The sequence below is a fragment of the Oncorhynchus mykiss genome, chromosome 14, assembly GCF_057628025.1.
Source record: "Oncorhynchus mykiss isolate SJ-2025 chromosome 14, ASM5762802v1, whole genome shotgun sequence".
Classification (NCBI taxonomy): Eukaryota; Metazoa; Chordata; class Actinopteri; order Salmoniformes; family Salmonidae; genus Oncorhynchus; species Oncorhynchus mykiss.
The window spans coordinates 26787186-26802560 of NC_143035.1; the positions used below are offsets into that span (position 1 = coordinate 26787186).

At 42.1% G+C, this 15375-nt stretch overlaps 2 protein-coding genes, 1 long non-coding RNA gene and 1 other non-coding gene across 11 annotated transcripts in view; 3 read left to right on the forward strand and 1 right to left on the reverse strand.

Annotated features, from left to right (window-relative positions):
• The window catches only part of LOC149978334 (uncharacterized), a 1052250-nt gene that overhangs the window by 1003779 nt on the left and 33096 nt on the right, over positions 1-15375 (forward strand). The window lies entirely within an intron of this gene.
• Positions 7453-11524, forward strand: LOC110487765 (microfibril-associated glycoprotein 4-like). Its single transcript, XM_090198018.1, is given in 5 exon segments — positions 7453-8193; positions 8310-8406; positions 8532-8590; positions 8592-8700; positions 11122-11524. Coding segments are annotated over 5 exon segments (627 nt in total). The 5' UTR covers positions 7453-8082; the 3' UTR covers positions 11373-11524.
• Positions 14245-15375, forward strand: part of LOC110489093 (bromodomain-containing protein 8) — a 29232-nt gene continuing 28101 nt past the window's right edge. For 2 of the 8 annotated variants that reach the window (XM_021561667.3, XM_090198643.1), the window contains exon 1: positions 14245-14465. In XM_021561667.3, the coding sequence (XP_021417342.2) occupies positions 14447-14465 (19 nt within the window). In that variant the 5' untranslated portion in view covers positions 14245-14446. Of the gene's footprint in view, positions 14466-14990; positions 15273-15375 lie in introns of those variants that run through there. The other 6 variants (XM_090198640.1, XM_090198644.1, XM_090198642.1 and 3 more) reach the window with 3 other exon arrangements.
• Positions 14262-14334, reverse strand: trnaa-agc (transfer RNA alanine (anticodon AGC)). Its single transcript has one exon. It is a non-coding gene; the product is annotated as a tRNA-Ala (tRNA).

The following is a 15375-nucleotide window of genomic DNA, read 5'->3' on the forward strand; positions in this document are numbered from 1 at the left end:
ATGGTCAACTTCATCTCTATGCGGACGATACTATTATGTATGCTATTGCCCTGACTGTTGACCTGGCTGTGTCAAAACTACTGTCAGATGTTATTGCTATGCAGGAATCTCTTGCTTATGTAAAACTTGTTCTTAATACGGGCAAAACAAAATACATAATGTTCACTCATTAGATGGTTCTCCAATTGAACGTGTTCCCGCATATAAATACCTAGGCATTTGGATTTATATGGATGTGACGTTAAAAAAGGTTAAGAAGTTCAGATTTAAAGTTGGCTTTTTGTATCGAAACAGATTGTGCCGTTCTCTAAGCAGTAGGGAAGCAGATTATTCAGTCAACCTTTTTATCTGTTCTTGATTATGGTGATATTACTTATAAAATACAGCTGCTACAACTCTTAAACCTTTAAATGCCATCTACCATAGTGCCCTTCGTTTTGTTACAGGTGACAGTTTTGATACTCATCACTGCATCCTGTATCAAAAATGCCCTACTTTATAAACGTCAGTCTTATCTAACTTTGCTGTTGAAGTATAGACATCTGAGTTGCATAACCAGTTCACAGAATTGGTTAACTCTTGAGATTCCTAGGGTCTTCACCGAGCTAGGTAAATCTGCTTTTAGCTTTAAAGCACCATATTGTTGGAACAAAATTTCAAAACACATTTAATTGAGATGTTCTGCTGCCGTTCGCAACGTTTAGAGTATTGATTGGGGACTTATTTGTGGAGGAATGTAACTGTTTTTCTGGGCGATTTGTGATGTTTTACTTGTGCTTCCCATGACTGTGTTTTTGTATCCTAATGTGCCAAATTTACAGTGCCAGTCAAAAGTTTGGACACACCTACTCATTCAACACAACTATGAAATAACACATATGGAATCATGTAGTAAGCAAAAAAGTGTTAAACAAATAGCCACCCTTTGCCTTAACGACAGCTTTGCACACTCTTGGCATTCTGTCAACCAGCTTCACCTGGATTCAATTCAGGCCAGGTCATCTGATGCAGCACTCCATCACTCTCCTTCTTGGTAAAATAGCCCTTACCCAGCCTGGATGTGTGTTGGGTCATTGTCCTGTAGAAAAACAAATGATAGTGGGACTAAGTGCAAACCAAATGGGATTGCGTATCGCTGCAGAATGCTGTGGTAGCCATGCTGGTTAAGTGTGCCTTGAATTTTAAATAAATCACAGACAGTGTCACCAGCAAAGCACCCCCACACCATAACAACTCCTCCTCCATGCATTACGGTGGGAAATATACATGCGGAGTTAATCCGTTTAACCAAAACTCTCCAATTTGAATTCAGACCAAAGGACACATTTCTGACGGTCTAATGTCCATTGCTCGTGTTTCTTGGCCCAAGCAAGTCTCTTCTTATTGGTGTCCTTCAATAGTAGTTTCTTTGAAGCAATTCGATCATGAAGGCCTGATTCACACAGTCTCCTCTGAACAGTTGATGTTGAGATGTGTTAATTGAACTCTGTGAATCATTTATTTGGGCTGCAATTTCTGAGGCTGGTAACTCTAATGAACTTATGAACTGGTAACTATAATGAACTTATACTTAGCAGAGGTAACTCTGGGTCTTCCATTCCTGTGGCGGTCCTCATGAGAGTCAGTTTCATCATAGCGCTTGATGGTTTTGTCATCAAGGCAAATGGTGGCTATTTGAAGAAGTGTTTAACACTTTTTTGGTTACAACATGATTCCATATGTGTTATTTCATAGTTGTGTCCGTGCATTGACTACCGGGCCTTAACGACATAACAATCAAGAATTGTTACCCCCTACCACTCCTCTCCTATGGCTTTCGAACCTCTCCGGGGGCCACCATCTTCTCCAAACTGGACCTTCGGAATGCTTACCACCTGGTTTGGATTCGCAAAGGGGATGAGAGGAAGACAGCCAGTGGACATTATGAGTACTTGGTCATGCCGTTTGGACTCACCAACACCTCCGCGGTCTTCCAGGTCCTGGTAAATGATGTGCTCCGGCATTTGTTAAATTGTTTCGTGTTTGTCTACCTCGACGACATCCTATTTTTTTCCCGTTCTGCCAAGAACACGTCCTCCATGTTCGACAAGTCCTTCAGCGCCTCCTGGATTTCCAGTTATTTCTGAAAGCAGAGAAATGCAAGTTCCATCGTTCTACTCTCTCCTTTCTGGGATAAGTCATCACTGAAGGAAATGTCCAGAGGGACCCGGAAAAGGTGAAAGCAGTTGTGGATTGGCCCCAACCTAGTCCAGGATGCAGATACAGCGTTTCCTGGGGTTTGCCAATTTCTAGTTTCATTCGAGGCAACAGCACCCTGGCGGCCCCCCTCTCGGCACTCACCTCTCCCAAGGTACCATTCACATGGTCCCCAGCGGTTGACAGAGCCTTTTTGGACCTGAAGCATTGGTTCACTACAGCCCTCATCCATCTGGACCCGTCCCATCAGTTTGTGGTTAAGGTCGATGCTTCTGACGTTGGAGTGGAGGCTAACCTGTCCAAGAGATCTGTCCAGGACCAAAAGCTCCATCCCTGTGCCTTTCTGTCCCATCGTCTCAACTCTGCAGAAAGAAACTACAACGTGGGTAACAGAGAACTCCTGGTGTTCAAGATGGCACTGGAGGAGTGGAGGCACTGGCTGGAGGGAGCAGAACATCCGTTTTTGGTTTGGACCGACCACAAGAATTTGTAACAACTCCACACAGCCAAGCACCTTATCTCCAGGCAGGCCCGGTGTGCTCTGTTATTCACCAGGTTCAACTTCACCATTTCCTATCGCCCAGGGTCCAATAATGTTAAACCTGATGCCATTTCTCGCCTGTACAGTCCCGCTGAGACTACCTCATGCCTTGCGGCTGCTGTGAGCTTGGGTATTGAGACCCTGGTCCGCAAGGCTCAACATTCCCAGCCTTCCCCTGGAGGGGGCCTGGCTTAACGAGTGTTCGTCCCTAATTCAGTCTGTCCGTCTAACCCTGGCCTTCCTCTGACAACATTTCTGGTGGCCCACAATGGTTCCTGATGCCTCTGCCTTCGTCGCTGCATGCACCGTTTGTGCTCAGAATAAGACTCCGCGGCAAGCCCCTTCCCGGTGTCCTTCAGCCACAACCTGTCCCTGGTCCCATATCCCCCTGGACTTTTTCACTGGGCACCCTCCATCTGATGGCAACACCGTCCTTCTGATGGTAGTGGATCGGTTTTCCAAGGCCACCCATTTCATCCTTCTCCCCAAACTACCCTCTGCCAAAGAGACGACCCAGCTCATGGCGCAGCACATCTTCAGGATCCACGGACTCCCGGTGGACTTAGTCTCAGACCGGGGTCCTCAGTTCTCCTCTCAGTTCTGGAAGGCGTTCTGCACCCTTATTGGGTTGTCGGCCAGCCTGTCCTCCAGATTCAATCCCCAATCCACCGGCCAGTTGGCGAGAGCAAACCAAGACCTGGAAACAATCTTAAGATGCCTCGTCTCGACCAACCCCACTACCTGGAGCCGACAACTGGTCTGGGTGGAGTATGCCCAGGAAACACTCTTCCCTTTTCGGCCACTGTACTCTCCCCTTTCGAGTGCTCCCTGGGGTATCAGCCTCCGCTCTTCCCAGAATAAGAGCAGGAAGTCAACATACCCTCGGCCCAGATGTTCATCCACCACTGTCAGCGTACCTGGAGAAGAGCCCGGGCGGCGCTTCTCAAGACCAACTCCAGGTATCATCGACAAGAGGACCACCACCGGACTCCAGCTCCTTGCTATCGCATTGGGCGGAAGCTATCCACACGGGACCTGCTCCTTCGGGTGGAGTCCTGCAAACTTTCCCAAAGTTTCATTTGCCCTTTCCCCATCTCTAGAGTCCTTAGTTCCACTGCTGTTCATCTTTTGTTACCCCGTACCCTCTATATTCATCCTCCGCCCAGTGTCATTGAAGGCCATCCGGCATAGTGAGACGGCTGCTGAATGTTTGACCGCAGGGCAGGGGTTTCCAGTACTTGGTTGACTGGGAGGGTTATGGTCCGGAGGAGAGGTGCTGGGTCCCCGCTAGAGACTACCTGGACCCAGCCCTCATTGCCGACTTCCACCGTCGGCACCCAGGTCAACCAGGTATGCGCCCTGGTAGGATGCCAGGTGGCGCCCCTGGGGGGGGTGGGGGTACTGTCACACCCTTGTCTGTTTCACCTGTCCTTGTGCTTGTCTCCACCCCCTCCAGGTGTCACCCATATTTCGCCATTATCCCCTGGGTATATATACAGTGCCTTGCGAAAGTATTCAGCCCCCTTGAACTTTGCGACCTTTTGCCACATTTCAGGCTTCAAACATAAAGATATAAAACTGTATTTTTTTGTGAAGAATCAACAACAAGTGGGACACAATCATGAAGTGGAACGACATTTATTGGATATTTCAAACTTTTTTAACAAATCAAAAACTGAAAAATTGGGCGTGCAAAATTATTCAGCCCCTTTACATTCAGTGCAGCAAACTCTCTCCAGAAGTTCAGTGAGGATCTCTGAATGATCCAATGTTGACCTAAATGACTAATGATGATAAATACAATCCACCTGTGTGTAATCAAGTCTCCGTATAAATGCACCTGCACTGTGAACACACCAGGCAGGTCCGAGATACTGTTGTGAAGAAGTTTAAAGCCGGATTTGGATACAAAAAGATTTCCCAAGCTTTAAACATCCCAAGGAGCACTGTGCAAGCAATAATATTGAAATGGAAGGAGTATCAGACCACTGCAAATCTACCAAGACCTGGCCGTCCCTCTAAACTTTCAGCTCATACAAGGAGAAGACTGATCAGAGATGCAGCCAAGAGGCCCATGATCACTCTGGATGAACTGCAGAGATCAACAGCTGAGGTGGGAGACTCTGTCCATAGGACAACAATCAGTCGTATATTGCACAAATCTGGCCTTTATGGAAGAGTGGCAAGAAGAAAGCCATTTCTTAAAGATATCCATAAAAACTGTTGTTTAAAGTTTGCCACAAGCCACCTGGGAGACACACCAAACATGTGGAAGAAGGTGCTCTGGTCAGATTAAACCAAAATTGAACTTTTTGGCAACAATGCAAAACAAGACAAACTGGCACAGACAGACAGAAAACACAGGTACAGTACTTGCTTACTATTGTTTGTACAGATGAACGTGGTACCTTCAGGCGTTTGGAAACTGCTCCCAAGGATGAACCAGACTTGTGGAGGTCTACAATGTTTTTCTGAGGTCTTGGCTAATTTCTTTAGATTTTCCTTGAAATAAAGATAGGCCTTGAAATAAATCCAAAGGTACACCTCCAATTGACTCAAATTATGTAAATTAGCCTATCAGAAGCTTCTAAAGCCATGACATTATTTTCTGGAATTTTCCAAGCTGTTTAAAGGCACAGTCAACTTAGTGTATGTAAACTTCTGACCCACTGGAATTGTGATACAGTGAATTATAAGTGAAATAATCTGTCTGTAAACAATTGTTGGACAAACTACTTGTGTCATGCACAAAACCGACTTGCCAAGATTATAGTTTGTTGCCAAGAAATCTGTGGAGTGATTGAAAAACAAGTTTTAATGACTCCAACCTAAGTGTATGTAAACTTCCGACTTCAACTGTATGTATTTGGTTTAGACACTGTATTCCTGAAGAAACACAAATATTGTCTGATTGCCCCTATTGTACATCTGTTTTAAAATCCGGTGACCCAACACTAGTGGAAAATAACTGACCAATAAGCATTCTTCCAGTGCTATCAAAAGTAGCTGAAAGATGTGTGGCTGATCATCTGACTGATCACCTGAATCAAGAAAACTCCATACATTAAATGCAATTTGGATTCAGAACTAACCATTCTACCGAAACAGCCAAATGTTATTTTCTGGAGTGCATTACATCTAAAACTGGACATAGGTGGTGAAGTTGGTGCAGTCTTGTTGGATCTTAAAAAGGCCTTTGATACTGTGAATCATAAGGTCCTCCTATCCAAACTATCCTCCCTTAATGTATCCACTGAAGTAATTAGTTGGATGTATTCCTATCTGGCAAACAGAAGTCAAAGGGTTTGTCTGGGCGACACTCAGTCAGACTCTCTTTACTATAATATTGGGGTCCCACAAGGGTCAATATTAGGGCCCATTCTGTTTACCATCTATATAAATTATCTCCAACTAGCTTGCTCAAGGAAAGAACCTCCAGGATAACAAGGACAGTAACTAGAGGGGATTGCGTTGTCCCTTTTCGACACAGTAAATTTGGTCAATTGTCCTTTGTTAGAGCTACAATATACTTGAATGCAATGGGCATACATAACCCATAGTATTTACTGCCTATGCACACTAGGTAAGACCTGTGCGGACCACCCCCTGTGTTTTGGTTAGCGCACCAGGTGGTGCTAAGTTAGGTAAGTAGTGGGTAGTCAGATAAGGTAGGAGAGGGTAGGTTAGGTAAGTAGTGGGTAGTCAGGTTAGATAGGAGAGGGTAGGTTAGGTAAGTAGTGGGTAGGCAGGTAAGGTAGGAGAGGGTAGGTTAGGTAAGTAGTGGGTAGGCAGGTAAGGTAGGAGAGGGTAGGTTAGGTAAGTATTGGGTAGGCAGGTAAGGTAGGAGAGGGTAGGTTAGATAAGTAGTGGGTAGGCAGGTAAGGTAGGAGAGGGTAGGTTAGGTAAGTAGTGGGTAGTAAGGTAAGGTAGGAGAGGGTAGGTTAGATAAGTAGTGGATAGGCAGGTAAGGTAGGAGAGGGTAGGTTAGGTAAGTAGTGGGTAGGCAGGTAAGGTAGGAGAGGGTAGGTTAGATAAGTAGTGGGTAGTCAGGTAAGCTAGGAGAGGGGGCTTTGACATTTACTTTCTTTGCTTTGGTTCCATCCAGCCCCTTTTCCCCATATTACCGTATGAAGGAATAAATAAATTCCCAGTAAACGGTATATTCTCTGCCTTTGTCATCCTTACCCGCACCTACAGTCCCTACCTGTTTCACTCCACGGGGAGTTGTTGTAGCAGGGTGTTGCGTACCCTCTGCAACTCTGTAACTGTAACTACGGGTGCAAATTAGTTTTTGGCTAGCCCCTGCACATTTACATGAATGTTGCATTATTGTAATATTGATGTTGATTCATGTGCATTGTTCCCCTATAAATAAATACATCAAATATATAGGGTTCACAGCATTAAAATCAGAAAGGGAATTAACGAGTAGCTCCTGAAAACAGTTTGGGCTAAAAGCATTGAAGTGGTACCACCAACATAGACTCATAAATACCAGACTGATTCACGCTGTGTAAAAGGCTTTAATGTAAGCTTGCAGGATCAGGTGGCTTTGCGAGGCTACCACCAACATTCAACCGTCTATCTGTAAGCCAGTAGTCAGTGACCTGCTGGTGGCAATAAAAGATGAATGTTCATGATCTGAAAATGACAATCGACCATAAAAGTATTCTTCTTCTGACCTTTCGGTCACCAACAACATTTCCTCACAGAAAGACACAATTTAGAACTGGATTGCTGTTACACTGTGATTTGTGCAACCTGTGTAACGTCATGTGACCTGTTTGAATCCTCTAGTGTTGGGTTCCACCTCGCCATCACATTTATGTTAATATGTAAATTAATATTCATATATGGCTGTATAAAAGTCTTCCTAAAGCTCAGAGAGTGCTAGAACAGAAACAGTGGACACTGATGCTTGTCAGTCAGCTGGGTAGGACAGGGACACTTTAGGGTTGGACTGCATATTTAAAAATTCAATCGCTAGAATTCAACTAACTGTTTTTTCTAACCTCTATCGTATTCAATATTTCTGTTTAAGGTTTGAACTTGAGGCTGAAAATCTTTGAACTATATTGATGGTGAGACTGACTTAAATCAAATAATTGTATTTTCTTGAAGATGTTATGTGTGAATTAAATTGAAAGGTAGAGGTTTTGTTTGAAACTTTAAATCACCTTTCTCTCTCTGTCGCTCTCTCTCACTTTCTCTATTTCTCCTCTCTCTCCCCCTCTCTCTCTCTCTTTCTCCTTTTTCTCTACGGCTCACATGTTGGCAGTGTTACTTCTGGCTGTTGCAGCAGTCCACTCTGCCCCTCGATGTGATATCAACCCGGATGCAGACTAATGAATGAAGTCTACAACATCTCGCAAGCAAGTGGCGTCTACCCCATCTACCCCTTTTTGACACCTGTTCAAGTGTACTGTGACATGAACACAGATGGAGGCAAGTGGACTGTGAGTATCATAGTACTATGTTGGGCTCTTATTAACATTTCTTACAGACCATGTGAACAGTTGCTAAACATCTCTGTCTGTCTGTCTGTCTGTCTGTCTGTCTCACTCTCTCTCAGGTAATCCAGAGGAGGATAGATGGATCTCTGAACTTCTACAGACCCTGGAACCAGTACAAAGTTGGTTTTGGAAACCCAGAGGGAGAATACTGGCTAGGTGAGAATTTACTTTAGCAAAAAAATAAGAAAAGAATACCCCAAAATAAGTTGAAACAAGTAGAGTATACAAATGATAACTTTGTATACTGTAATCTGCAATCTGATCTAGCGTTGTCTCTTCAGGACTGGAGAACATCCACCTTCTCACTAAGAGGAGGAAGTATGAGCTGAGGGTAGACATGGGAGGACTTTGAAGGAAACCGTGTGTTTGCCATGTACTCTTCCTTCTTTTTGGACTCTGAGGCAGACGGATACAAGCTACATGTCACTGGATTCACCAACGGAGGAGCAAGTGAGTGAGAGACAACATTTGTTGTTTTTGCCTTGTCGGTGATACCATTTTCAAAGAGGAACACAAGTCATTCACACAATGTGCTCTGGCTTCACAGCTGTCTGAGAACAAATGCTGTGTTTTTGTCCTATAAACGTCAGAGCACTTTAAAGGGTAATTGTCCTGAAAAAAAATGTGTGCTTACTTCAGTTGTCACTCATCCTTAAATTGTCAACTTGTCAACTTCACATTAATCATCTCCAGCACCACCCCAACATCAAAGTGTGAAAACAGCACTTTACTATGTGTTGTAGTCAGAAGGATAGAGGAAAATAGGCTATGTTTTCGATTGTGTCATTGGAAAAACTTTTAACATCATCTGGTGTGTATCGTGTGATTTTCACCAACTATGAGTTGGTAAATGTTACTTTACTAACCTTTGCCTGCTCAGAGTTGGTTAAAAATCACATAATGTTAACCACATGATCATCCAGAAACACTTTTGACATCATCTGGTGTGCATCCGCCCTTTTAAAAACATTTTTTTTTATACATACATGTATGTTGGTGTTGGGGTGGTGCTGGAAATTATGAATATGAGGTTGAAAAGTGGTGACATTTTCTATAAGTATTTTGTATGCAATTGGAAATGTATGGAAGTTTAAATTGTTAGAGGCCAGTGTTGGAAAATGTAGGAGAATGTAATAGTAGTAGTGACTGTGTTGGAAAATGTAGGAGAATGTAATAGTAGTAGTGACTGAGTTGGAAAATGTAGGAGAATGTAATAGTAGTTGTGACTGTGTTGGAAAATGTAGGAGAATGTAATAGTAGTTGTGACTGTGTTGGAAAATGTAGGAGAATGTAATAGTAGTTGTGACTGTGTTGGAAAATGTAGGAGAATGTAATAGTAGTTGTGACTGTGTTGGAAAATGTAGGAGAATAGTAATAGTAGTAGTGACTGTGTTGGAAAATGTAGGAGAATGTAATAGTAGTTGTGACTGTGTTGGAAAATGTAGGAGAATGTAATAGTAGTTGTGACTGTGTTGGAAAATGTAGGAGAATGTAATAGTAGTTGTGACTGTGTTGGAAAATGTAGGAGAATGTAATAGTAGTTGTGACTGTGTTGGAAAATGTAGGAGAATGTAATAGTAGTTGTGACTGTGTTGGAAAATGTAGGAGAATGTAATAGTAGTTGTGACTGTGTTGGAAAATGTAGGAGAATAGTAATAGTAGTAGTGACTGTGTTGGAAAATGTAGGAGAATGTAATAGTAGTTGTGACTGTGTTGGAAAATGTAGGAGAATGTAATAGTAGTAGTGACTGTGTTGGAAAATGTAGGAGAATGTAATAGTAGTTGTGACTGTGTTGGAAAATGTAGGAGAATAGTAATAGTAGTAGTGACTGTGTTGGAAAATGTAGGAGAATGTAATAGTAGTTGTGACTGTGTTGGAAAATGTAGGAGAATGTAATAGTAGTAGTGACTGAGTTGGAAAATGTAGGAGAATGTAATAGTAGTTGTGACTGTGTTGGAAAATGTAGGAGAATGTAATAGTAGTAGTGACTGAGTTGGAACTAGTGGTGGGCCTGTAGTGGGATAACTGTAGAAGTTGTGACGGCAGTAGTGGTGTATGTTGTAACTGTAGCCTAGTAGTAGTAGTAGTAGTAGTAGTAGTAGTAGTAGTAGTAAGCAGCCCAGAAGTAGTAGTAGTGGTAGTAGTAGTAGTAGTAGTAGTAGTAAGCAGCCCAGAAGTAGTAGTAGTAGTAGTAAGCAGCCCAGAAGTAGTAATAGTAGTAGTAGTAGTAGTAGTAGTAGTAAGCAGCCCAGAAGTAGTAATAGTAGTAGTAGTAGTAGTAGTAGTAGTAGTAGTAGTAGTAGTAGTAGTAAGCAGCCCAGAAGTAGTAGTAGTAGTAGTAGTAGTAGTAGTAGTGGTAGTGGTAGTAGTAGTAGTAGTAAGCATCCCAGAAGTAGTAGTAGTAGTAATAGTAGTAGTGGTAGTAGTAGTAAGCATTCCAGAAGTAGTAGTAGTAGTAGTAGTAGTAATAGTAGTAGTAGTAGTAGTAGTAGTAGTGGTAATAGTAGTAGTAGTGGTAGTAGTAGTAGTAGTAAGCAGCCCAGAAGTAGTAGCAGTTGTAGTAGTAGTAGTAGTAGTAGTAGTAGTAGTAATAGTAGTAGTAGTAGTAGTAGTAGTAGTAGTAGTGGTGGTAGTAGTAGTAGTAGTAAGCAGCCCAGAAGTAGTAGTAGTAGTAATAGTAGTAGTAGTAGTAGTAAGCAGCCCAGAAGTAGTAGTAGTAACAGTACATTGCAGTAGTAATAGTGGCTGTTTTAGATAGGTAGGTCTATAGTGAGGTAATTAAATGGCTTAGCTATGGTAAGTTGGGTCGCTATTGTAGAGTTTTTAGAAAATGCAAACACTCTAAATATACAATTTTTTCTGTTTCCAAGGTGACTCACTGGCCTATCATAGCGGGTTGATGTTCAGCACCTTCGACAAAGACCAGGACACTTGGTCTGACAACTGTGCAGCTACTTACTATGGGGCATGTTGGTATGGTTCTTGTCACTACGCTAACATCAATGGAGAGTACCTATGGGGAACCACCAAACATTACACTACAAGTGTCAATTGGAATCACTGGAAAGGTTATCATTATTCTCTGAAAGCTGTCTCTATGAAGATTAGACCAGTGCCTTAGACCAGTGGGGTAGCTACATTTGATAAACAGACACATATAACTCTTTATTTACTGGTTGATTACCATTTTGAACAGTAAGCCGGCTAAATCATTGATCCAACTTTCTGGAACAGCCCCCAGTGTAGAGAAGCTGCAGCCAGCAGGGTCACCCAATGTGTATAGCAGGGGCTTGGTAATACTACTCTGACATTATGTTGTTAATCAGACAATCAGAGCCCCCTGTACCAGATTAGAGTGAAATGTGGGATATCAGGGCTGTTCAGTGTTATATACACTGTCTGTTATGTATGCTATGAGTGTTTCTAATCTGACCAGATTTAATTAATGTTGTTATGTTTATCAACTGTCACAAACATTGGACTCGCTCCAGGCCTACTACCTTCTAGACACCTGCCAGATCTCACAACGCCTGGATATAAATTTCATATACTGTAGCGACCCTGTGCCTGATGCTAGTACAGTAGTTGAACAGTAGTTGATGCAATGCAATGACTGCAATGTAATCAGCCTGGAATGAGGCCAATGTTACAATATAAGGTATGCAGTGTATGTGTGTGTGTGGTAGCAAAGGGCATTATGTTTAACATTCGTAGGCCTGGTATTAAGCCTAGTCCTGGACAATAATGCACTTTCAATGACCATGTTCCATTGATAATTATTGTTTGTCCAGGATTTGGCTTAAATCTGGGTCTGGGAAACCATCGCTTAGTGCATAAATGTGTTGTTCTCCTTTTATGGCTGCTATGAGCTCACGTCACTTTGCTACGATAAGATTGAATGAGTCCTGAAAATGATATCTGTTAATATAGATAAAACAATCCAAACTGTGAACTTTTACTGAGTTGAGAACAGATGTGCTGATACTTTCTACGAAGCACACACACACATCATGCTTCATAACTGCATTTGAAATGCCTTTTGATACACTTATGATGCATTATAACACTTGCTTTAAGCTGTCATATTCATGGTAGTGACTAACTGGAGTCATAAGAACCAATCAAATAATTGCTACTGATGGCACCAAGTCATATTATATCAGAATGCCATGATAGCATCTGACCACTAGAGTCTGCTATTGCACTTCAGCAGAGCAAGATCAGCAGGAAACCATGTACAGTACCTATAGGTAAAAATGTGACAGAAAAGTCTAAACAGGATCCTTGGGTCGTTAAACTCTGAAGTCACCCCATGGAAGTTTAAAAACGGTTAGGGTTGGATAAGGCCAATGGACCCATTTTTCTAGCAAAAAATAAATAAATTCAATATTTTTTGGTGGGGAGGCTTGCCTGTTTTGCATGTATTTTGGCATTAAAACAAGTCACATATCTGTTTGCTAACAATGTAAAAAAATATATATATATCATTGAGTTAAAAAAGACAAACATGGTCTCTTTTTTGTTTTCATGAGTAAGGCAGCTCCAAAATGCAGGTGTTTAAGCCTAGCTCAGTGATTTCTGTGGTGGTGGGACAAGTCAGCAGAAAATCGGAGCATTGCACCGTGATTGGCTTAGTGTTCTGTCACTCATGGAGAAACTACATCACCCGTCCTTAGTAAAGGTAGACATAAAAATTCAAGCCCTTTAGGTCCTGCCATAGATTTACATTAGAAGTGCCCTTCCAAGAAGGCTCAATGTCATTGGCCACAGATAAAATTACGTCAAATCACGTTATACAGTGGGGAGAACAAGTATTTGATACACTGCCGATTTTGCAGGTTTTCCTACTCACAATGCATGTAGAGGTCTGTAATTTTTATCATAGGTACACTTCAACTGTGAGAGACGGAATCTAAAACAAAAATCCAGAAAATCACATTGTATGATTTTTAAGTAATTCATTTGCTGGGCCAATTGTGCGCCGCCCTATGGGACTCCCAATCACAGCCAGATGTGACACAGCTTGGATTCAAACCAAGGACCGCAGTGATGCCTCTTGCACTGAAATGCAGTGCCTTAGACCACTGTGCCACTCGGGAGCTCATTGCTGTGATTATTCCTATAGGTGAGCTGATCTGATCATGATTCATGAGTAATGTTGGCCACCAATATGGAAAGTCCATATTGATATCAGTTTCATACTTTTTTAATTTGATATCGATATCATATCGGAATATAAAAACATGTGTAGGCGTACTTGCTGTTTACCCCTTTTGTTTCAGTGTCATGAATTTTAAAATGCGTTTCATCTTCCTAATGAGCCACCATAACATTGTTGTTGTGTTTTCCTTATTAGCCACCGTATTTCGCTTGTCGTCATTTTGATGAGAGATCAAATTTAGCACACAAAAAACTAGCTAGATCGCAGCTGTATGGATAAACCAAATATCCTTTCAGCAGTCACATTATAGATACACACGGTGAGGCAGGGCTTAACGTGACCATGCCCCGGAGTAGGACACATCCGTAGGATACTCCCGTTACTCCTATGATAAATGTCCTACTTTACTCATAACCCGACACAAAGGCTGTTTTTTTTTATCATACATTTGACATGCTTCCATGTCGTCTTAATCAACAAACTACATCATACCTAAAAACATTTTACATACTGTACTTTAGGATGATTTGGACATGATGGGCGAAAAAGGTCACAAAAGTCCAGTGGTGTAAAGTAGTGTATACTTTGACTTTTGATACTTAAGTACATTTTAGCAATTCCATGTACTTTTAATAGTTTATTATTATTTTAAAAGTATATTTCAAACCAAATACTTTTAGACTTTTACTCAAGTAGTATTTTACTTGAGTAATTTTCTATTAGGGTATCTTTACTTTTACTCAAGTTTGACAATTGAGTACTTTTTCCAACACTGCAAAAGTTACAAAAATAGAACTGCAGCAACACCCATTTCTAACATATCACACATATCACAAGCAATTCAAAGAATGGAGGATGCGGGCATCGATCCCGCTACCTCTCGCATGCTAAGCGAGCGCTCTACCATTTGAGCTAATCCCCCTGTATTAAGGAGAGGGTATGTGATTTCTTGGTATGTCATCGTCAGCGCATGTACTACATTGAAATGATTCCGGCGGAAGTTTAGTGGCGAGGCCCCGTCGAAAAAGAAAGAAATGGCGAGTGGAGTCGGGAGTGAGTATTATTTGTTATTGTTTGCTTGCTTGCAAATGCAGCTACAACATACACATACATTTCAAATGTAATCTACAATATGTTTGTAGCTAGCTGGCTTTATACATTATATTTGTCTAGTTAGCCTTCCTGGGTTTTGTTAGCGCCGGGCAAGCTAGCTAGCTAAATTCCTAGCCGAATATGGTAAACAACAAAAACAAATATTGGGTTAGATTACCTAGCTAGCTAAGTGGTGATGTTATGCTTTTCTAGTTAGCTAGATTGGACATTTCTTTGCATTAACAAGATTGTAGCTTTCTTTGCATTAACAAGATTGTAGCTTGCTGTTTAGCTAACTATAGTTAGGTCAGAGCTCAAATCTAGGCTAAGGTTGGTTCCCCCATCACCCCTGCGCAGCGACCTGTCAAATCCAGGGATGCAAACTAGTCACATTTCGGCGAAATTCACCGTTTTGAATCCAAAATGGGTGACTTACGTAATTCGTGTAGATCCGATGAGAAAAGTTTTTTTGGGGGGGGTTGGATCACTACTGGCTGTAAGTGCACGAGTGATGCGCGTTTGTAGCAATACTGGCTGTATCCAAGGCTCAGCCAATCGTTCACATAACAACAGAATGCAGCGCAGCACGAGGCTGAAGAGAGAAGAGACAGCATCCGCGCGCGCTCTGTCAAGGCAGCTTGCCAGTTACAGCAGCTCGTCCCCTGAACGATAACGAAGCGGTAACGTTAAGCTTGACCACGGAGAAGGCGATGAAGCGTACTTCATGAGCTGTAACTGAAAAACTACTGGCATTTTGGAAAGTTTGAGGTGAGGGAGAAAGTGTGGTAGAACAACTATTAGCGTTGTATCTTGCTAGCTGGATCGAATTCTCCATTAGCTAGCCATAAAAATGTTGAGCAACATTATCCAA